Raw genomic sequence first — 23,209 nt, 5'->3', positions numbered from 1 at the left:
GCGGATTAAATTTTTGATGAAATACTTCTTAGGTAAACCGTTTCTGTTCATTGGGAAAATAATGTAAATCTAAAATTACATGTACCTATGATTTAACCAAACCTTTTCTGTTCAAAGGAAAATAAAGTAAATCTAAAATCATATACGATTTACATTCTAACCATTGACTCTAAAATTAGATATGATGTAATTTTTTTTTTCAATTATAATCAAATATAATTAATAGTTTTCAAATAAATCTGTCACTCAAACTATAATTGGGTGATTGACAATTACCAGATGGTGTGTTATCTTGATATACGGTGAAAATCACTTTAAAACACTTTTTGTTATCAAACAATATATATGGTGGATAGTTCCTAATATTTTTCTTTCATTTGTAACATAATAAAGATCTGCAACTTATCTTAACTTTAACTTTTTAAAATATAAAAATACATTATTATCTTATGAATTGGCAAATCTGGAACCCAAAATTGGATCAAGTAAAAGTTTTAAATTAACACACACAACAAAAATTACATATATAGCACTCAGAAAATTAGTTTATACAGAATAACAAACACACCTAAAACAATTTATTTTAATGTAATTTATGAAAGAAGAGAAAAAAATCCAAAATGTCATTTATCATTAATACATTTGAAACATGAAACATTTGAAACATTTTATTTCACTAAAGGCCTCACATGAGGCATGATAGTACAACAATATAACAAATAAGATATAATGCATGAATAAACATATTTACAAATGCATGAATAAATGGGAAGGTAAATATCATTTTTAAATTGACATTACAATTTTACAGAACTTGGCTAAACCAACAAGAACAAATGTATCTTAGCTGTTCATTAAATTAGAGAAACTCATAGTATTTGTAACTTTACAAATATCTGCAGGCAAAAATTTCAGCCTTTCAGCATTAAAGAAAGTACAATCATATATATAATGAAATTCATCTTCTAGCACATTGCTGATACATAAATCACATATTCTTTCTGATCTATCAATGCTATAAAATTTACCACATTCACTATGTAACATATGACTACTGCACCTATATTTACACAAATTAATTCTTAGATCAAAAGGCAATGTAGTTAAATAATCTTCAAAACCAAACTCAGACTTGTACATTCTATAATTTAAACATTTTGACGTATTAAAATTCTGAGCCTTCCATTCATTTACAAACAAATTGTGGTAATACTGTTTCACATTTTTAGACAACTGACAATTTGTATCTATATATTGATTATTCCAGGCGTTAATAAAACCACATTCAGATATAATATCTTTTACACAATTCAACCACTTAGAGTGGTAAACATTACCAGAATCAAGTTTATATGGCATTTCATACAATGTACGAGAAATTTTCTCTTTTTTGCCAGTAAACAATACATTTCCAAAAACCAACCATTCTTGCTTTAATATTAACAGACATTGGTACTCTACCTAGTTCAACATTAACAATGCAATTAGCTGTACATTTTTTTTATCTTTCATTATATATTTACAAAATTCTAAGAGCAATGATTCAATAACGTCATTTTTCTCATACCCCCAAACTTCTGCACCATACATTAATATAGGAGGGGGAGGACAGGGGGGTACCCTTCTCCCTTCTCCCACCTCTCTTCTCCTTTCTCATACCCCCGTTCTCCTTTCTCCCATTAGAATAAAACATCTCCTTTTGAGATATTTTTTCTTGAAATATTAGATCATTTTTTAAAAGGAGAGATATTTTATTTTTTCTCCTTTCTCCAACTTTTTCTCCTTTCTACCAGCCTTCCTCTCCTTTCTTCTACCCCCTTTCTCCTTTCTCCTACCCCCTTTCTCCCTGTCTCCCTTACCCCTGTCCTCCCCCTCATATAGGGCCAACCATAGCATCAAAAAGTTGTAACAATACATATAAAGGTAAATACAATTTTCTTGCCTAATTACGTAATACATAAAACATTGCTTTTCTGGCTTGTTGAACCAGTCTAGATTTATTAACATGAAAAGTACCTTTTCTAGAAAATGAAATACCTAAATATTGAAATTCATCAATAACAGATAAACGGTCATTATTATATATAAAATGAACATTATCAGCCTGTCGGCTTTTAGAAAATACAACAACATTGGTTTTTTCAGTATTGCAACTTTGAGATTCCATGTTTCACAATATAAATACACATACATGTGATGGACTGTAAAACTCAGATCGGGAGATTTGGAATTTTGGTTAGGAGATTAGGACTCAGATCAGGAGGTTTTTTATCGACATAAATTTTGTCGTAAATGTAACCATATGATGTAGAAATTGTGTTTATTCTTCAAATTTCCATCAAATTGTAATATGTATAGTACCCTTATTGCCTTTCTATTTGAATGAAAATAAAATATTAAGAAGAATCTGTTTCTTGTTTTGTTTTGTTTTTGATAATTGATTGTTCACTGCTTGCAAATAAATCATTATAAATATCATACATTGCATTCAATGCTGATTGTAACTCAACTGCAGATTCTGCAAAAATGACTGTGTCATCCACATATAACAACAGATACAATTTAAAATACACTTCAATATCATCATTGTCTAACAGTAAATGAGACATATTACAAACATCATTCAGACCACTATAAGCATGTGACATAAACTCAGTCAAATAATTAAGAAAAATAGAAAATAATAGGGGCGACAGGTTTTCACCCTGCCTCACACCAATATTAGATGCAAAAAAATCTGAACAATTAGATCCATCTCTTACACAAGATTTTGAATTTTTAGTCAAGTTTTATAATACAATCAGCAATTTACCATCTATACCATTGAGTAACAATTTTTGCCATAATAATATTCTGTTAACAGAGTCAAAAGCCTTACGAAAATCAACAAAAGCACAATACAATTTTTTTCTTCTAAATAAATAAAAATCAATGAGACATTTCAAATTAAAGATATGATCAACAGTGCCATACCCCTTTCTGAAGCCTGCCTGTTCTTCACATAATAATCATAAACTTTCAAAATAATTGAACAATCTATTCTTCAAAATACATGTAAACAATTTCCATAACAACTCAATATTGTAATACCTCTATAGTTGTCAGCATTTGCAGGATCACCTTTCTTTTTAAAAATAGGGCAGATAAAACCCTTTGATCATGAGTCAGGTATAATACCACTTTCAAATACAATATTAAATATTTTCAAAAATACAGGCATACCCGCCCACCTTACATCATCAAATCACTAGCCGATATTTTCTTCGAAAATCAGGTTAATAATGAGGTTAATAATGAACATCATATATAAACTTTTTTGAATTTATCACAGAGAATATTTATTTTATTGCATAGAATCACTTTTCCCATATTTAACAATCTTATGAAATTCGTGCGCACACAAAGTTATGATTTAATCAAACTGTTTTTTTAAATTTTCATGAAAACAAATTTCCTTAACCATTTAAATATGACGTACAACAAATGCACAAAACAGTGTTTCACTTCTACTGTAATGTGTTTACTTAAAGAAATTAAAACTATTTCTTTTAAGCAGCTGCATTTAGAACGTTTGATAGACTTGTGTTGTAATTTTGAAATTAATTGCATAAATAATTTAGGCATCTTATTAGAAGTCAGTGAATTGTCTCTGTAAAAAAGTTGGGTGAAGATATCATTTCATGTGCAATTATTGCTTAAATATGACTATTATAAAGTCCCATTACTCTTGATTGATAAACAAGAAAAAGAAAGACTGCATTCAACAATTACAACAACAGTGTTAAGTTTGTTTTATTTTAATGAAATCCTACTAGAGCTCGTGTGAGGCATGTAAAAAATAATGCCATACTACAGACAAAAACATAAATATAAGCTCTTCAACTTAGTTCCTTATTTGTCCTTTTGACCTTTTTTCATTCAAGTGTCACTGATGAGTCTTTTAAAGACAAAAGATTCATCTGTCATGAAAAATTATAGGCCTGCTTTTTTTATAAGTTTCATTTTTGTACATACATTTTCGGTTCATAACATACACATTTTGAAGAAAAGTCTAATTATAAAATAGCAATCATAACTTTCATGTACAATCAACTTCAAATATCAATTTCTACAGATTTACATACAATAATGTTTTTGAAGGTCTGATATTAACCCTCGAAACGTTAATTTCAAATTATACTTTCTTAATAACCATAGAGTTCTAGTCTGACAGAGGAGTAGCTAATATTAATTTCATTCGTTAGAGTACTCAAAATGGCAAGATACTACATGTACCTCTTCATACATATTAAAATAGCTAGTACCTACAACATAAAAAATCATTTTCTGAAAGTTTGTCTAAATCTTTAAAATTCTTCTTAAAGGCATATAATTAACATTTAGTTACACTTTGACAAAACTGATGATGATGCAAAAAAAATATTATACGTCAATAAAAACCCAATCTGGAACTATATGATTATTAAGAAGATGTACTAGTGCCAATGAGACAAATTTTTATCTAAGTCAAAATTTGTAAAAATTAATTTAACAATTATAGGTTAAAGTACAGCCTTCAAGATATAGTATAAGCTCACACTGAACAGCAAGCAAAGGTCACAAAAATGACTAGCATAAAATAATTCAAACAAGAAAACATCAGTCTAATCTATATTAAAAGCGAAAAACTAGATATGGCTATGATCTACACAACAACAAACAACATGCAACCACTGAACAACAGGCCCCTGACTTAAATTAAGTTATTAACATAACATTACAACATATTGTACATAAGGGATTAATTCATATCATCAGAATTAAATATACTAGAAAGACTCTACATCATTTGTCTGTATCCCTAAAAGTTTATTACCCTCATTTCCACTTCTGTATAAAACAAGGCATTTCATAAAACAAAGATTTGTATATAACTCCAATTGTTTTTAGATAAAAATAATAAACAAAAGATGCACATTTTCTTTTCTAAAGAGATTCTTTGAAGTCTCACTGAATCTATGTCATTGTTTAATGAGGTCCTGCAAATTTGAGCTGCATTGTAGATTAGGTAAAGTTTTTGTCATTGGAAATCAAAAAATTCATTTGAATAAAAAAATTAAATATGATTTAAAAATTGCATGTTTACAATATCATTTATATACTAAAAATATGTGCTTAAGTGGTGACTGAAATCCAGTTGGTGGTTATATGGAGCAGTTGCAGATACAAAGCTTAAGTTTAAAATAGAAGAACTGACAAAATAACCAATAGACAAAATGAATGGTTTCTTTATACCATTGTTCCAATCATTAGAAGACTATACTATAATAAGTTCCGTAAGTAAATTTTTTTTCACCTTAAAAGAAAAATTCAGTACAATATATTAAATAGGTTTTATAAGACAGGAACTGTACAGGTAATCATGCTGAAATAAACTGTAATGGTTTAATGGTTTAGACTATATCCGTACTTCACTAAAGTTCATGTAAGCTAGTTCCTCTACTTCGTTTGATGCATGCAGTCTAGCCTTCAACCATTCTGTTAAAGCTTTTGCTTCATCCTTTCTTTCACACTGGTCATAGCACTTTATTAGTCCCTTTATTGCTCGAAGTTCATGAAAATTTAATACTGAATGGTCAATATCATTATTTTGGAAGCTTTGTACTGGGGCAACCTTCCTGAATTGAAGCTCTGCTTCTTCATATTTTTCGAGCATAAGAAAACATTCCCCCATTCTTAAATCAGCACCAGTTTGTCTGAAGGGCCATTTAGAAGATAGTTCTGCAAGTTTAGTATTACATTGATGTGCCTTTTCATTTATTTCTCTCCTCTTTTCTTCATCTGTTGTCAACTCAGCCAAAGCAGTATAACATCGGACCAATCTTTTTAAGCAAATTTTTCGATGATGGAGACTGTCAGGCCCAGTTTTGATTATGCCAAAGATAAAGTATGATGATTCAGTTTCCTGTAATTCTACGATACGTGATGCAGCATGCTCAAGATTGTTAAAAGTTTTTAGTTTAAGATTTGCTCGATCATCAAATAGCTGCTCCAATGTGCCACTGAGTTCAGTTGACATGACATATAACTTCTTGGGATGATTCCATTGTTTACATTTTTCTTCAATAATAACTCCAAATTCTCGAGCAAGAAACAATGAATGGGTAAAAACTCTTGCTATCTTCTTGTCTGCAGAATCCCCCAAGTAAAATATTCTTCTCCCAAATGTGTAAAATACTTGAAGAATTAGTTCATATATAAACTGCTCCCCAAGATGATTTTCGGGTGCAATTGCAAGTTTGTTTTTACATAACTTATTATATTCTGCTTTTGAAAGTGTATACTCTTTTTTAAGTTTATGTTCGAGATATTCTTCTAGCAAGTCAATGTGTTCTTGTCCTCTGTACTTATTGATTATGAAAGCTAACGCCATTTTCTGTAATAGCTGCTGATTATTTGGGTTTGAAATCACAGCCTGCAATTTCTCAAATAAAATTTTAGCTTTACATCTAGCAAAATGTTCCCATGATTTATAATTCTCATCTCTTGGAGATTCTTTCTCAGCTATTTCTTCAATTGCAGCTTCTGTCATTCCAATTAATACAAAGCATGTATTCTTAGCTGCAGTTGAATATTCACCAGCATTAAGCAACATACCAAAAAAGTTGTATGTATACCCAACCAAATCATACACGTATGTCACAAGCACATTTAATTCAAAGTCTTCAAGTAGGTGTTGATTATCTTCCCTGAGCATTTCATAGCGGCGAATAACAGAAATGGCATGAGGGAGGAGGTCATTGTTTCGTTTGTAATCTTTATCATTAATGTTATCTTTATCTAGAAGCCACATCAAGGACGTCAGAACTTTCTTCAAAAGACGGACTTTATCTTCAATTGAAGTATACTCATCAATTGTTGTTGTAACTGCTAAATGAGTGTTTATAAATCTTTCATCATCTTCACCCCTCAATAAACCTAGTGAAAATTTCTGCATTGCTTCTATGAAGCTTTCTTGATTTCCTTGATCTCCTTCTCCTTCATTTGCAGGCAAAAACTGGAAAAGTAAAATTGGAATATCTTCCAGTGACAAGAATTGGAGAATGAGCACCATGTCAAACACTTCAGCAACTTCATCTCGTTTAAGAACATTCAGAAACTCAGTTAAAACTCCAAAGAGTTTTCTGTCCAAGGAGGAAGATAAATACCCATCGATCATTTCTAACGATCGCCTGCCTGTAAAATTCTTTAAAAATCCTCTTGGTGTTAATTTATGTGAAACTAACCGAGTCTTTACACCATACATTGCCAGTGGAAGACAACTTAAATACTCAGCCAGCTCTCTGTAGCTCTGGTATTCTTCCTGACTTAATTCATCTTTCTTTTTCAAAAATTGGACAGCTTCGTCTTTAGTGAAACCATTTACATTAATAAGATTTGCTTCATCACAAAAAGCTGAGTTCCATGTGGTAGCAAGGATTGTCATATTCATTTTTAAAAAAGAATTTTTCAGTTTTTCGACAGATAGTTTTGTTTTATCCGTAACATCATCAAAGATAATCAAATGATGCGTAGTTGGGTCTTTTGATCTCAGTTCGTGTAAAATCAAATCATGTATGTTATTCAAAGATTCCTCATTGGAAACACCTTCAATTTGTTTACTTTTTTGTTTTAAATTCAAACCATCTGCCAATTTTTTCAATGAATTTAAAAGAGAGACTTTATCTTGGCAGGATATTCTCCAACAGACTCCATCTTTACTAGCCTTTCTTTGTTGACAAGCATATTTCAAGGCCAGCTGAGACTTCCCAGATCCAAGTAAACCTATAATATATCAAAATAACAACAAATCTAAATATTGTTCAATAAAAAATCATGCAATAATAAAACACTCAATAATTTACAATTTCAGAATCAAAATGAATATGGGAAATAGCTATTCACTTAAAATAAAAACTAAACTAGAGGCTCTCAAGAGCCTGTGTCGCTCACCTGTTAATGTGTTTACTGATGTCGGCCATCTTTGTTGGTAGGCGGGGTCATTAGACACTCTTTTTAAAAATAGATACCCTAGTATTATGATTGTGGCCAAGTTTGGTTAAATTTGGCCAAGTAGTTTTAGAAAAGATTTTTATACAAGTTACAAAAATGAGGAAAAGTTGTTTAATATTGACTCTAAAGGGCAATAACTCCTTAGGGGGTCCTCTAACAATTTTGATCCGCTGACGTATTTGTAGATCTTACTTTGCTGAACATTATTGCTGTTTACAGTTTATCTCTATCTATAATAGTATTCAAGATAATAACCAAAAACTGCAAAATTTTCTTAAAATAACCAATTTAAGGGCAGCAACCCAACAACAGGTTGTCCGATTCAACTGAAAATTTGTGAGGGGATATATCTTATTCTGATGGACATTAAAATCTTGAAAGATTTGCCCTAAATGTCTTGGTTTCAAAGATATAAAGCAAAAACTGCATTTTACCACTATGTTATAATTTTAGCATGTCGGCCATTTTGTTTGGTAGGCTGGGTCATCAGACACATTTTTTAAACTATAAACCACAATGATAATTGTCGCCAAGTTTGATTAAATTTGGCAAAGTAGTTTTAGAGAAGAAGATTTTTAGAAAAGTTACAAAAAATGATGAAAAGTTGTTAAAAATTGACTATAAAGGGCAATAACTCCTTAAGGGGTCGACTGGCAATTTTGGTCAAGTTGACTTATTTGTAGGTCTTACTCTGCTGAACATTATTGCTGTTTACAGTTTATCTCTGTCTATAATAGTATTCAAGATAATAACCAAAAACTGCAAAATTTCCTTAAAATAACCATTTCAGGGGCAGCAACCCAACAACAGGTTATCCGATTCGTCTGAAAATTTCAGGGCAGATAGATCTTTACCTGATAAACAATTTTACCCCATGTCAGATTTGCTCTAAATGCTTTGGTTTTTGAGTTATAAGCCAAAAACTGCATTTTACCCCTATGTTCTATTTTTTAGCCATGGCGGCCATCTTGGTTGGTTTGACGGGTCACGCCACACATTTTTTAAACTAGATATCCCAAGGATGATTGTGGCCAAGTTTGGTAGAATTTGGCCCAGTAGTTTCAGAGGAGAAGATTTTTGTAAAAGTTTACAGACGACGGACGACGGACGCAGGACGACGGACGACGGACGCCAAGTGATGAGAAAAGCTCACTTGACCTTTCAGGTCAGGTGAGCTAAAAATACCATATTATTCTGTTAATCAATTGTTACATGATAATTATACCATTCAATTTCTCTTTACAAAACTTTGACAGACTCCATTACATTTTGATAGGGGTACCAGGATTTTGTTGACCCTTATTGAATGATCATGATCTATAGATACCTTCCAGTTGATCTAGCTCAAACTCTTTACCACAATTGTTAGTTATTTGATTGATTAGAAATGTTAAATCATTGTTTTTATGTGACTCATAGAATATTTTCGTTATTATGTGTATTTGTTAAAGGGTCAAGATGACATTTCACCCATTTTCACCATTTTCCCGCCAAAATTTGGGTTTTAGGGCAAAATATGTTTTTTCCTTATCGGTGACCCATGTTTTTTTGTTTGCTCATTCTTTGAAGCTACAGTTCTAGACCAATTGTCATAGAACGTTTTTTTTATATTCCAATAAAAATATGTCAACACCTCTATTTTCCCTATCATTTCAATGAAAAATGGTCCCTTTTATATACCTGTTTAAAAGTAAAATTTTGAGCTTAAATGGTCCGTGACCCCCTATTTTTTGTCAACCAATTTGATTCACTTTCTGTAAAGAATAAAATAACAAAAAATACGGCACTTCTGATAGAAATTTCCAATAGGCCTGAGCCACCTTGAAAGAACTATTTGGTCTTTAATGTAGAGCTTGAACTCAATTAGTTGAACTATAATCTATTGATAGTTTCTGTAAGCGTTTTATGGCCTGTTATTTTTTCTTTTCTCTGTTTATTTTTTCACAGTGTAGAAACTATTCTGTACGCTATCCAGAAGTCTCGATTTTCGAAGTGAGGATTTCCAACTGGCTAACAGAACGGTTTTGTTTCGGTGTTTTTTCTCATCATTTGTTTACCCCTATATCTATAAAGTGCTTTGTACATCTTCAATGTTTGTATAGTATCATAAATATGAGTAACTGTAACAAAAACATGCATTACAATATAAAATATACGTGTGCATCACACCAACTTCATAGAAAAAAGTGAAATCGATGGACAATTTTGCTCTCGTAGTACAAAGCAAATAATCTTTTATTGGAAATATTTGCATCAGTTTACAGTTAAATATATACTGTTTCAATATTCTTACCGTATTTAAGTAGAATGTTCGTATTTCAAATAAAAAATTATGTTTTCCTTGAGGATCTCAAAATAAATTACTGTACGATCAGTCTAAAACAGACTGTGTTCTAGAAGCGATTTCAGATTTTTTGTCTGTATGATCAGTCTAGATTTTGAAGGAAAATAAACAACGGCAATTTGAAGGTATATACGTATCTATGTGATATTATGAACTGTCCATGGAACTATAACGTGTAATTTCTTTTATCAGACAATACAAATATACTTCTTATAATTTTTGTAGACGGCAAAATATAAATTATATTTTTGTTCCGTCAGTCTTATTTAAAATCAAATGCCTAAAAAGTAATACATGATTCGCTTGTGGACTTTGTATTAGTGTGTCGTTGCAGTTACCTGTTAAACTATTTCATTTTTAAAGACTATTTACACCGTCTGCCGTTGACCAATTGGTGATAACATGCACCAAGCTTGTCTCTTTTAAAATTACAAAAAAATAGATAGAAAAAGCTTTGTTTAAAAACTTTAGGTATTGAGGAATTGAAATTATACCCCGCCACTTCTATAGTCCATGTTTTGGAAAAAAATAAACCACCAAAAAAAAATAAATTATAGGTGCACAGGGGCATCATTTAATAAAGAATATGAGGAAGTTTTATTAATATATGGTAAGTTTTTGAAAGTTGCGTATAGTAAGTGGGTACCATCCAATAAGGTAGTGGAAAAGTCCTTATCATGAAAATAGAAAACTGATGAATTTTCGAAAAATCAAAATCAGAGGTGCACAATTGAAAAATGATAAGGAATCTGAAAAAGATTCATTATCAATGACAAGTGTCTGAAAGAAAGTTGTGGATATAAAATAGGTACACCAAATATAAGGCTATGACAAAGTCTGTATTTTAGATGTAGAAACATCAAAAATATTTTTACCAAAAATTCGAAATATAAGGTCCATAATACATTAATTGATTAAAAATGGTGCAATTTAGAAAAATTTAACAATTGGTTTTGGAGGTCACGGTTGGATGGGTGTCTCCATATAATGCAATGTTCAAGTCCGTATCTTATATAAAGAAACCCCATAAAAGATTTTTAATAAAATTCGAAATACATTCCTTTTTTTATATAAATAAGGCCTTTAATTTTCTCTAGCTGAGTTTGTGGTATTAGCTTTGCTCATTGTTGAAGGCCGTACGGTGACCTATATTTGTCAATGTCTGTGTAATTTTGGTCTCTTGTGGATGGTTGCCTCATTGGCAATCATTCCGCATCTTCTTTTTTATATTATCATTTATGATACGGAATCCGAGAAAAAATAATTAATACTTATACCAGTGACGGATTCAAGAAAAATGGGATCCGACGATTTGAAACCGTTTTTTACCTATCAATGCATTTGTAAGGGATAATATATTTGGAATCCTCTTTTCTCCTGGATTGGACCCCCTCTCCATTTAAAAATGACTGGAACCCCCAATGTATATTAAGTGGTTAATGAGGAGATGCGCTTACAAAACCGGCGAAACATGTTGTACCGGTCCAACGAACGAACGGAAAGACGGACTTCATTATCACTATAAACCACCGCTTTACAAAGTGGTGTACAATTGAGTGTGAAAGAGACAGATTTACATCCAAAACAAAGTGAAGGAACTGTGATCAATTAAAGGCTACAGTACGGCCTCGAATGTTTGTAAATACATGCATTTTTATAAAGCAATTCAATCTGTGTGTTTGTACAATTTTAAGTATAACGAAGACATTTCTAAAACTTATATAAACAACAAACCTTCCTCCTGTTTTAGCAACATTCAAACATCCTTATACTTAATTTAGTAGGTCAAGTACACCCTATCAAGCTAAAACATGTTTGATAAGTTTTCAGGATATGAATTTATTGAAATACATTTGTGTTATTTAGAAAACTGCCATCTTCTAATGAATCTTAAATAACTTGAAATCACCACTCGAATACAGTGAAATAAAGACTGATCATACAGTTTCAAAATATACAAGCGAGACTGATCGTACAGTGAGAAATTCAAACAAGTGTAATTTTCTTATTTCTGGCTTCATAGATCTGGCTAAAACCTTTACCACCACTTAACATATGGACCATAATTTGGTATTCGGCCTTTGGTTTCTTTTTGTATCCTTTTTTATAAGTTCTAAAATTTTAACTTTTATTTTGTGGGTTGTGTTGGTGTTAGAATAGTATGAATGGAACAATTGAGTTTTTCGAGAAAAAATTAATACATTTTGATTCACCGTTTACGTGACATGAAACCAAACAGGAAACCAATCTTTATTTTCTTTATTTTGCACAATATAATTCAAAAGGCATAAATAAACAACATTACTAGTGTTACTTGCTTCATGTTAATATTTAAAATCTATTTTCAATGTTATATTAAAGTTTTTTTTAAACCTGACAGGAAACCATAAGAAACCGAAAGCATTTTTTAGTTTTATTTCATTGCAAAATCTGCTTAAAATAATCTGAACAGTATACTTTTTCTTAAAATCCATCTTAAATGTAACAGTATTATAAAACTCCTAAATATGTGCTTGTTTTGAAAACAATTAGTACAATTTATTCAGAATTTTCCATATTTTCTTCATTGATACAGGATACCATAATCGTTGTATCTTGATGTTTAAGCCAAAAAAATGTATTTATATTTGGTTTTGATATTCCAGTTATATACAATTTATTCCAAATCATTGGCAATGTAACATTCTTTAAATCCAGTAAAGAAAAAAACTTCTAACTTGGAATTAAAATCTTTAAAATAGGCACAATGTGATACTTGTGACCTGTACACCATCTACATGGTTTCCACATTTTAACCTACTTTAGTGGGCTAAAATCAATAAAGTACTTCCTTTCAAGTCATGCATGGTAAAAGTTTACTTCTCCTTTGACAAGTTTATTGCGTTTCTGATAAGTGTTTGCAGAACATGAATAAAAAATATTAATTAAAAACTGTGACAAAGATGCCAACTTTGTACATTCCAAGTGTAACGGTATATTAACATGTATTTTTTATTAAATTATATTTATTCACCTAAAATATCCAGTAATATTTACTGCTGAAGTTAAATCAATCCAACGAGCATTGGTACAATGATAAGAGACGTAATTTCAATTGATTTTTCCAAGGACTCTTCACGTCATTATCGGGAAACGAAGTGTGTTCTAACGTCTGTCAAATATGAAATCGATTTTGTCAAGTCATTGGGCATTTATTTTTACACAGGATCTTATGTAACATTATGCACATAGGAAAAATAACAGACCACCGGCGCAATCTCTTTGACAATTGTATTTTTCTCTTTTAAACAAGACGAAACAAGTCTACAGATTATGTTTGCTAACATCCCGTTGGAAACAAAAACAATGTTTAGACCTAGTATTTCGTACATCCGGCCGTAATGGCGTTATCACATGTTAGTCACATGTTTCACGTATGACCGGAAATGATTAGAACTTAAGGACAAAAACAATTTTAATAAATAACTGGACTTCTGTTTCGTGTGAAATGTAACGCATAACGATAACGTCATTTTCTTACTTAATTATTACGAAGATCAAAACAAGAATGTAAATCATCTCTGATTTACCTGTTTGAACATCTCGCGAGAGTTCATATTTGCATATTGTTTTTAAGAATTCTATTACAACAAAGCAGATTACATCATCTAAAATTTGCGTTACGAAATCGGACACAAAAGTCACACCACTGTTCTTACATCTGCTACATAAATACTTATAGTTCTCGGCATTTTCTTTTCACTATTCTTATTGGTCGATGTTCTTTGTTATTTGAAAGCAAAAGTTACGAATTTGCCGGTGACGATTATCTATAAATCAGTCAGCGTTTTGCTCTTCGGAAGCAAAAAGTAACGCGAGAAACGACACAAAAATACGGTTGTAGAATCTTTGAAATTCGTATATTTCAATTTTTTTTCTAGGGAAAAGTAGCATACACTTGTATGTTGATAAAAATAATGGCATCTTTATATGTAGTTACAACTTTTCTTACAGTAATTCACATTTTATCACTTTTCTATAGTTATAGGAAACGGAGCCCAATAGCAAATTATGGTCCATATACTTTATTTAGTTAATTAAGTCTGGTTTTTACGTTAATTTGTACAGTAAGGGTGAGGTTCACCAACTGAATTCCTTAGTGATGCACTTGAAAATTTCTTGATTAAGGCAAAGATACGAATAACGAATGGGCTAAATTTAATTATAAACCATTTTTGAATATCAATGTCAGCTGAACTAATCATTAAGCAATGTACAGATGAACGTCTTACCGTTTAATACAGTATATCCAACAAATTTAAAATGTGATCCAAAAAGTTCTCGCTTCGAAAATCGCGACTTCCGGATATCGTACAGAATAGTATCTACACTGTGATTTTGTCAATAATAGTGCTGACTATTTTATAATCACCAACTAATGGACTGCAATTGCCCTCTTAGTACATTCATCAAATGCATGTGTTCAATTGATGCAAGAGCAATACTTTAATATCAGATAGGATAGTGCTAAGACATACAAGTAAATGATTCAAGATTAAAACTCTTTAAAAGTTGAGATATGATTCTATTATAACAAATTAATAGTAAAGGGTAGATAACTCTGAATCATTTGACTTTAAAAAAAAATAGATTTCAATAATTGATGACACTAGACTTTTTCACTTATTAAAATATATGATTATATGGATTTGATACTATTAAAAGAATTGTATATTAAAATTAAACAACTGATTGTTAAATTGTTGTCAATGCTAAATTTTAGACATGTATTTTTCATTGAGATAATTATATGTAAGTGGCCTGAATTGTCATAATGTGTGTTAGATGATTTTTGCCTTTAGAAGTTATATACCTGACAATGTAACAAAATTTTTTGATCTCAGTTTCTCCTCAAGTTCTTTCAGCTTACTTGTTTCCATAAAATGTTCCACAACCATATCTTCTTTTATATTGCATGGCCCTTCAAAGAAATAATGAAAATATCAAAACTCTATGGATTTGAACGTTGTGCCACTTCCTTTTTGTTACATAAGACTGACAATAAATTACCAATTATAAACATCATGAGGCTTCCAACAGCCTGAATCTTTTTTATTAGTTTATCCTGACTTGTTTTACATAAATTGTCAACCAGTGTTTTTTTGTTTGCCCATGCAGTTGCTCATCCTGCCTTTTTCTCTCACTTCTCATTTCCTACTCTTTTCAAATTCATCCATGTAAAAATCAAATGGTATATATATAGCTACCTAATGATCAGCAGACCTGTCAACCAGTTAACTTGAAGAGCCATGTTGACCAAACAAAATTGTTTACCCTTTGTAGTATAAGTCTGAAGTCTAGTTTACAGTGCATACACCATTACCGTTCTGGCTGTAAAAATCAGTCATGTCATGCATGTTTACCTTTTAACAGGGTACATCATATCCTATCATGACACCACATTATTCCTTCAGCAAATCTAAACACATATACCGGTACATCATTTACATTTTGCTTCTATAATTGTGGCAAGCAAAATGCTTACCTTAACAAATTTTGCAAAAAATGATGAATGTAGAAAATATATAAATTACCTTCTTCTAGTTGTTTCAATTCTTCTTCATGTTTAGATTTGAATTCCTCCAGCATATCTACAATAGGCTGTAATCTCATCTTTTTCAAGTTATCTATTAACATTTGTGTCTTTGTTTTAGACAAAAGGCCATGTTTTGTCATTAAATGAAATACATTTTCACCAGTTTTTACTGTTTCAAGGTCTTGAGCTGGAATTTTTTCAGCTCTCAAAATATATACCATCTTCTGGATATTATCTGAAAATGCAAACCACAATAATGAGTTATCAAATATATGCAATTAAACATATAAATATAACATGTAACTGTTAGTAAGCATTAAAATCATACACAGAGTTAATTTAACAAACTGTTGGCAAAGCTTGCCCTGTCAGATTCTTTCTATGTATAACGATTTGAAAATTAGACAAAACTTACATTTTACCTCTATGTTCCATATTTAGCCATGTCTGCCATCTTGGTTGGCAGACTGGGTCATCGGACACATTTTTTCAAACTATATACTCAATTAATGATTGTGGTCAAGTTTGATTAAATTTGGTTCAGTAGTTTCAGGGGAGAAGAATTTTGCAAAAGTTAGAGGACAATGAGGAGGGACAACAAACTATACAGGACAATAACTCCTCAAGGGGTCAATTGACAATTTTTGTCATGTTGACTTATTTGTAGATCTTACTTTGCTGAATATTATTGCTGTTTACAGCTTACCTCTACCTATAATAATAATGAAAATGATGATTAACAAGAATGTGTCCTCAGTACACGAATGCCCCACTCGCACTATCATTTTCCATGTTCAGTGGACTGTGAAATTGGGGTAAAAACTCTAATTTGGCATTAAAATTAGAAAGATCATATCATAGGGAACATGTGTACTAAGTTTGAAGTCGATTGGACTTCAACTTCATCAAAAACTACCTTGACCAAAAACTTTAACCTGGAGCGGGACAGACGGACGAACGGACAGACAGACAGACAGACGGACGGACGGACGAACGGACGGACGGACGAACGGACGCGCAGACCAGAAAACATAATGCCCCTCTACTATCGTAGGTGGGGCATAAAAACTGCAAAATTTCCTTACAATTACCAATTCAGGGGCAGCAACCCAACAACAGCTTGGCTGATTTGTCTGCAAATTTCAGGACAGATAGATCTAAACTCGATGAACATTTTGACATTGTCAAATTTCTCTTACTGCTTTAGTTTTAGAGATATAAGCCAAAAACTGCATTTCTATGTTCTATTTTTAGCCATGTCTGTCATCTTGACTGGGGGTCTTCTGACACATTTTTTTTTATACAAGATACCCTTTTGATGATTATGGCCAAGTTTGGTTAAATAATGGCCAAGTAGTTTCAGAGGAGAAGATTTTTGTAAAAGTTAATGGATGCCAAACAATGAATGACAGACAAGATTTAGGCTAAACAGCATTTGCACACCAATATAAAACTTGTCCAAGATATTGCTAATATAAACCGGAAGTATAAGTTTTATTCAAAATCTGGCAAGAATTGTACATCTTATCCAGTACATTTGTGCTTAATTACCACCATTAAATCATCATTTGATGTGGCAAATCATTAAACACAGAAAGACTGTTTAAAATCTAGCATAAACATACATCTGAAGCCTGTTTTAACTGGAACATGTGTAAACATTGAAGTAGTGGTATCAAAAAGTTTTAATTTTCTTAATAAAAAAGCTACAATAGAAGATGCCCACTAGATCATGGTTCAATTAAGCAAGTGTTGAAACAAAAAGATTTAATAATTTGGGGGCAGTACATTATTTGAGAGTTGTATAAGACACGATTCGATAACAGTCTCTGATGTTAAATTTTTTTTTTTAAATTGGTGTTTTCTGTGGAAAAATATATTGTTTAATTACAAATTTATGAGGTACAATGAAGTATAAGAAACTATATTATACATCATATCACAAATATTTCTGACTTTGTATGATTTCAGAGGAGTTACAGCTCAATGAAATCAGTCCCTTTCTTTAGTAGTATATATAGTACAAACCTGTGATTAACTTGTCACTGATTTCTGACAGCAGATGCTGGAATTCTCTATCTAGTTTTGTCATTGTGGAATTCAATTTCTTGAACTCTAATAAAAAAATAGAATATGTTAGTAGGGCTGAAAGTGTATGATATTCAAAAAATCTATTATATTATACCTAATGTTATGTATATGCTTACCTGTCAACTGACCCTTATTCTGTGGGTGTGACCCGAGATTTTCACAATTCTGAGGGATCACCCGGGACACCCACCGGGTCATTGAATAACCCGGGAATTCCGAAAATGACCCGTTTTCACCCTTATTTCTTAGCCTTGAGATTGATTTCATAAGTAATATTTCTTTGAAATACCGGCAAATTCTTAATTCTTCCATGAACAGGAAGTTCATCTAGCTGTGTAAACTGTCAAATTAAGTGACCCATTAAGTGCATGGCTTCACTTGACAGCTTTGGTGTCAAACACACTGTTAATTAACACTAATTACCTTAGCTTTAGGTCGTAAATAAATTGCACTGTTGTTTTACAAACATATTTCAACTAGAGTTACTTCCCCTTTTTTATCACCATTCAAAATTATTCCTCACTTTTTACGTTTTTGGGTGAAAAAGATTAAATCTTAAAAAAATAAAATTCAAATACATATTGAAATATAACTTATCATTATTTTTATACTTTTATACAACAAAAAAATAGAATATGTTAGTAGGGCTGAAAGTGTATGATATTGAAACAAGAGGCTCTCAAGAGCCTGAATCGCTCACCTTAATTTTTTTGGTTAAATCTCTCATCAATGATTATTTTGGCTTTTCAATTTATTTAAATGTTCTTTGAATCGTCCTATTTTCTTCAAAAGCAAAAAAAAAAAATCATTTTCTCCTATGTTCTATTTTAGCCATAGGAGCTATGTTTCTTGACATACAAGGAAATAAAATATAAAATTTATACTAGATACTCTGAAACTCATTTAGCCTAAGTTTGGCTGAAATTGATACAGCAGTTTCAAAGGAGAAGAATTTTTAAAGTAAGTCAACATGATGAACAAATTGTGAAAAAAGTCTTTAAAGGGCAATAACTCCTTAAGGGGTCAATTGACAATTTTGGTCAAATTGACTTATTTGTAGATCTTACTTTGCTTAACATTTTTGCTATTAACAGTTTATCTGTATCTATAATAATATTCAAGATAATAACCAACCAGGTGCTCCGCAGGGCGCAGCTTTATACGATCGCAGAGGTCGAACCCTGAACAATTGGGGCAAGTATGGACAAAACATTCAAGCGTGATACAGCTCTGAATTTGGATTGTGATCAAATTTTTGACATTACATGGTTTTTTTTTACACAAAACAAATGTCAAGATTTTACAAATCAATTAAAGATTTCTTCTTCAAACTTTTTAAATCTAAAATTAAATAGTTGACACAGCATAGGTTTCTGACACAGAATGAATGTGGTCTAATGAACTTAAAAGGTTTTTTTTTGCCTTTGAGCAATTCACTATGCTGTTGAATATTAATCCTCTCAAAAAAATGTAAGAAGAAATTTTCTTTTTATTTATGAAATCTGAAATGAGAAAAATTTAAACCCCCCCCCCCTTTTTTTTCACATCCCCGTTTCCCTTTTTCCAAATCTGATATCAATTCAAATTTCTAATAGAGTTTGCAACAATAACTACTCTTTTAAATACATCATAAAATATTAAAATGTAAAATAAAGTCCTTGTTATCACTGAATGGTAAAGATTGGTTGGTAGTAAAAGTGAATATACATTGTTTATTGTATAAAACAATAAAAAAAAACTTCATCAGCAACATTTTATATTGGCAAATTTCCAATGAAGTTATTTACATAAAGTTATTGGCAAATAAAAATAGAAAATGACATCATAGTCATGTCTGGCAAATGTCCAACATACATTATCTAAAAACATTTTAGATAAGATAAGGAAAAAAAGCTTCATCAGCAACATTTTATATTGGCAAATTTCCAATGAAGTTATTTACATAAAGTTATTGGCAAATAAAAATAGAAAATGACATCATAGTCATGTCTGGCAAATTTCCAACATATATTATCAACTACTATTCTATACAAAGAAAGATAACTCCAATTGAAAATTAATTGCTATTGCACAATATTGTGCAATTAGATATTTCTTGCTATTGTGCAATACTGTGCAATTGAAAATTTCTTGCTATTGCACAATACTTGATATGGAATCCTGATTTGGACCAACTTGAAAACTGGGCCCATAATCAAAAATCAAAGTACATATTTAGATAAAGCATATCAAATAAGCCCAAGAATTTAATTTTTGTTAAAATCGAACTTAGTTTAATTTTGACCCTTTGGACCTTAATGTAGACCAATTTGAAAACTGGACCAAAAATTAAGAATCTACATACACAGTTAGATTTGGCATATCAAAGAACCCATTTATTCAATTTTTGATGAAATCAAACAAAGTTTAATTTTGGACCCCCATTTGGACCAACTTGAAAACTAGGCCAATAATTAAAAATCTAAGTACATTTTTAAATTCAGCATATCAAAGAACCCCAATGATTCAATTTTTGTTAAAATCAAACTAAGTTTAATTTTGGACCCTTTGGACCTTAATGTAGACCAATTTGAAAACAGGACCAAAAATTAAGAATCTACATACATAGTTAGATTCGGCATATCAAAGAACCCCAATTATTCAATTTTTGATGAAATCACACAAAGTTCAATTTTGGACCCTTTGGGCCCCTTATTCCTAAACTGTTAGGACCAAAACTCCCAAAATCAAACCCAACCTTCCTTTTATAGTCATAAACCTTGTGTTTAAATTTCATAGATTTCTATTTAATTATACTAAAGTTATGGTGCAAAAACCAAAAATAATGCTTATTTGGGGCCCTTTTTGGCCCCTAATTCATAAACTGTTGTGACCTCAACTCCAAAAATCAATCCCAACCTTCCTTTTGTGGTCATAAACCTTGTGTTAAAATTTCATTGATTTCTATTTACTTATACTAAAGTTATTGTGCGAAACCAAAAATAATGCTTATTTGGGTCCTTTTTTGGCCCCTTATTCCTAAACTGTTGGAACCAAAACTCCCAAAATCAATCCCAACCTTCCTTTTGTGGTCATAAACCTTGTGTCAAAATTTCATAGATTTCTATTCACTTAAACTAAAGTTATAGTGCGAAAACCAAGAAAATGCTTATTTGGGCCCTTTTTGGCCCCTAATTCCTAAAATATTGGGACCAAAACTCCCCAAATCAATCCCAACCTTCCTTTTGTGGTCATAAACCTTGTGTTAAAATTTCATTGATTTCTATTCACTTTTACTAAAGTTAGAGTGCGAAAACTAAAAGTATTCTGACGACGACGACGACGACAACGACGCCAACGTGATAGCTATATACGACCAAAAAATTAAAATTTTTGCGGTCGTATAAAAACTGCAAAATTTCTTTAAAATCATCAATTCAGGGGCATTATACCTTAAAAACCAGTTACCCAATTCGGCTGAAAATTTCAGGACAGGTAGACCTTGACCTAATAAATACTTTAACTTCTTGTCTTATTTGCTCTAAATGCTGGAGTTTTTGAGATATAAGCCAAAAACTGCATTTTACCCTGTGTTCTATTTTTAGCCATGACGGCCATGTTTTTTGACCAAATAGAAAATAAAACACAAACTTTATTTTATACACCCTACTGATCATTCAGTTGAAGTTTGGTTGAATTTGGTTGAGTAGTTTTAGAGGAGAAGATTTTTTAAAGTTAGCAAATATGATGAACAAATTGTGAAAAATTGTCATTAAAGGACAATAACCCCTTAAGGGGTCAATTGACAATTTTGGTCATATTAACTTATTTGTAGATCTTACTTTGCTGATCATTTTTGCTGTTTACAGTTTATCTTTATCTATAATAATATTCAAGATAATGACCAAAAACTGCAAAATTTCCTTAAAATTACCAATTAAGTGGCAGCAACCCAACAATGGGTTGTTTGATTCATCTGAAAATTTCAGGGCTGATAGATCTTGACCTAATGAACATTTTTACCCCACGTCAGATTTGCTCTAAATGCTTTCGTTTTTGAGATATAAGCCAAAAACTGCATTTGACCCCTATGTTCTATTTTTAGCAATGGTGACCATGTTTGTTGATAGATCAAAACTTCGGATACAATTTATAAACTAGATACCCTAAGAAACATTCAGTTAAAATTTGGAAGTATTTGGCCTAGTAGTTTCAGAGGAGAAGATTCTTGAAATAGTTTACGACGACAGACGACGACGGACGCCAAGTGATGGCATAAGCTCACTTGGCCCTTCGACCAGGTGAGCTAAAAATCTATTATATTATACCTAATGTTATGTAATATGTATGGTAGTATGCTTTTTTATGGTTTAGTCATTAGAATTGTGTCCCTTTGTATAATAATGAGGCATATTTCATGATATTTGTCATGTGATGTAATCTGTCTTAATCTTAATAAATGTGCAATGCAAATAGAAGTGCTCTTGTTACTCTCAAAAGAATATAAGCTTAGTGGCATGGGGAGGCAAGTATTTTTTCATCCATATCATGCATGTACGTAATAATCTCCATTGAAGCAAGTTATGCCAATACTTATACAACTTTATACCAAATATCATTGACCTACCACTACAAGCTATTAAATCACAAACTCATATATTGCTGATGCCACCACTGTCGCCGGAAACAGCATACCTATATGTCTTAATTGCTTTTTTACTCTGTCAGGGTGAGAAAAATCCTTACTTAAAAATTGGTTTTCAATGAATATGAAGAATGACTATAACTTACTTGTCTTAAAACAGGTTTAGCACACAAATTTTCTGTCTTCAAATTTTGTATAAGATCCATTTCATTCATGTTAAAGAGACAAACTTATTATGCCATACACATGTGTTCTACTATAGATATGGTAGATCGAGGCTATCTGAAAAATAATAAAAAATTCCATAAATTAAAAAAATCTTATATGCCCAAAACAAGTATGTAATTACTGGTAACATTCCCAAGTAATGTCTCTATGAGATGCAACCTATAGATCAGAAGTGGGAACCAGTATGTAAACAAAATTAATAATATATGAATATTCTATTTCTCCCCCAAAAAGGCATGGTTTGAGAAATTCTGTATAATTTACAAAGTGCAACCTATAAAGGGAAATAACTAGCTATATAGAGAACTGTAAAAGT

The 23,209-nt window shown here is 31.3% G+C and overlaps 1 protein-coding gene across 1 annotated transcript; it reads right to left on the bottom strand.

The window, feature by feature from the left end:
• Window positions 1-618: 618 nt before the first annotated feature.
• LOC143047606 (uncharacterized) lies at window positions 619-22,944 on the bottom strand. The gene is made up of 5 exons (XM_076220740.1): window positions 22,812-22,944; window positions 17,979-18,065; window positions 15,949-16,185; window positions 15,228-15,335; window positions 619-7,803 (listed from the first exon to the last, which is right to left on the bottom strand). Exons 2-5 carry the CDS (start codon window positions 18,040-18,042, stop codon window positions 5,438-5,440), a joined length of 2,775 nt encoding a protein of 924 aa, XP_076076855.1. The 5' UTR covers window positions 18,043-18,065; window positions 22,812-22,944; the 3' UTR covers window positions 619-5,437.
• Window positions 22,945-23,209: the final 265 nt, after the last annotated feature.

The sequence above is a fragment of the Mytilus galloprovincialis genome, chromosome 10 (genome assembly GCF_965363235.1).
Source record: "Mytilus galloprovincialis chromosome 10, xbMytGall1.hap1.1, whole genome shotgun sequence".
NCBI classification, from domain to species: Eukaryota; Metazoa; Mollusca; class Bivalvia; order Mytilida; family Mytilidae; genus Mytilus; species Mytilus galloprovincialis.
The sequence above is the reverse complement of the archived record's forward strand: the minus strand, read 5'-3'. Positions and strand labels throughout refer to the sequence as shown.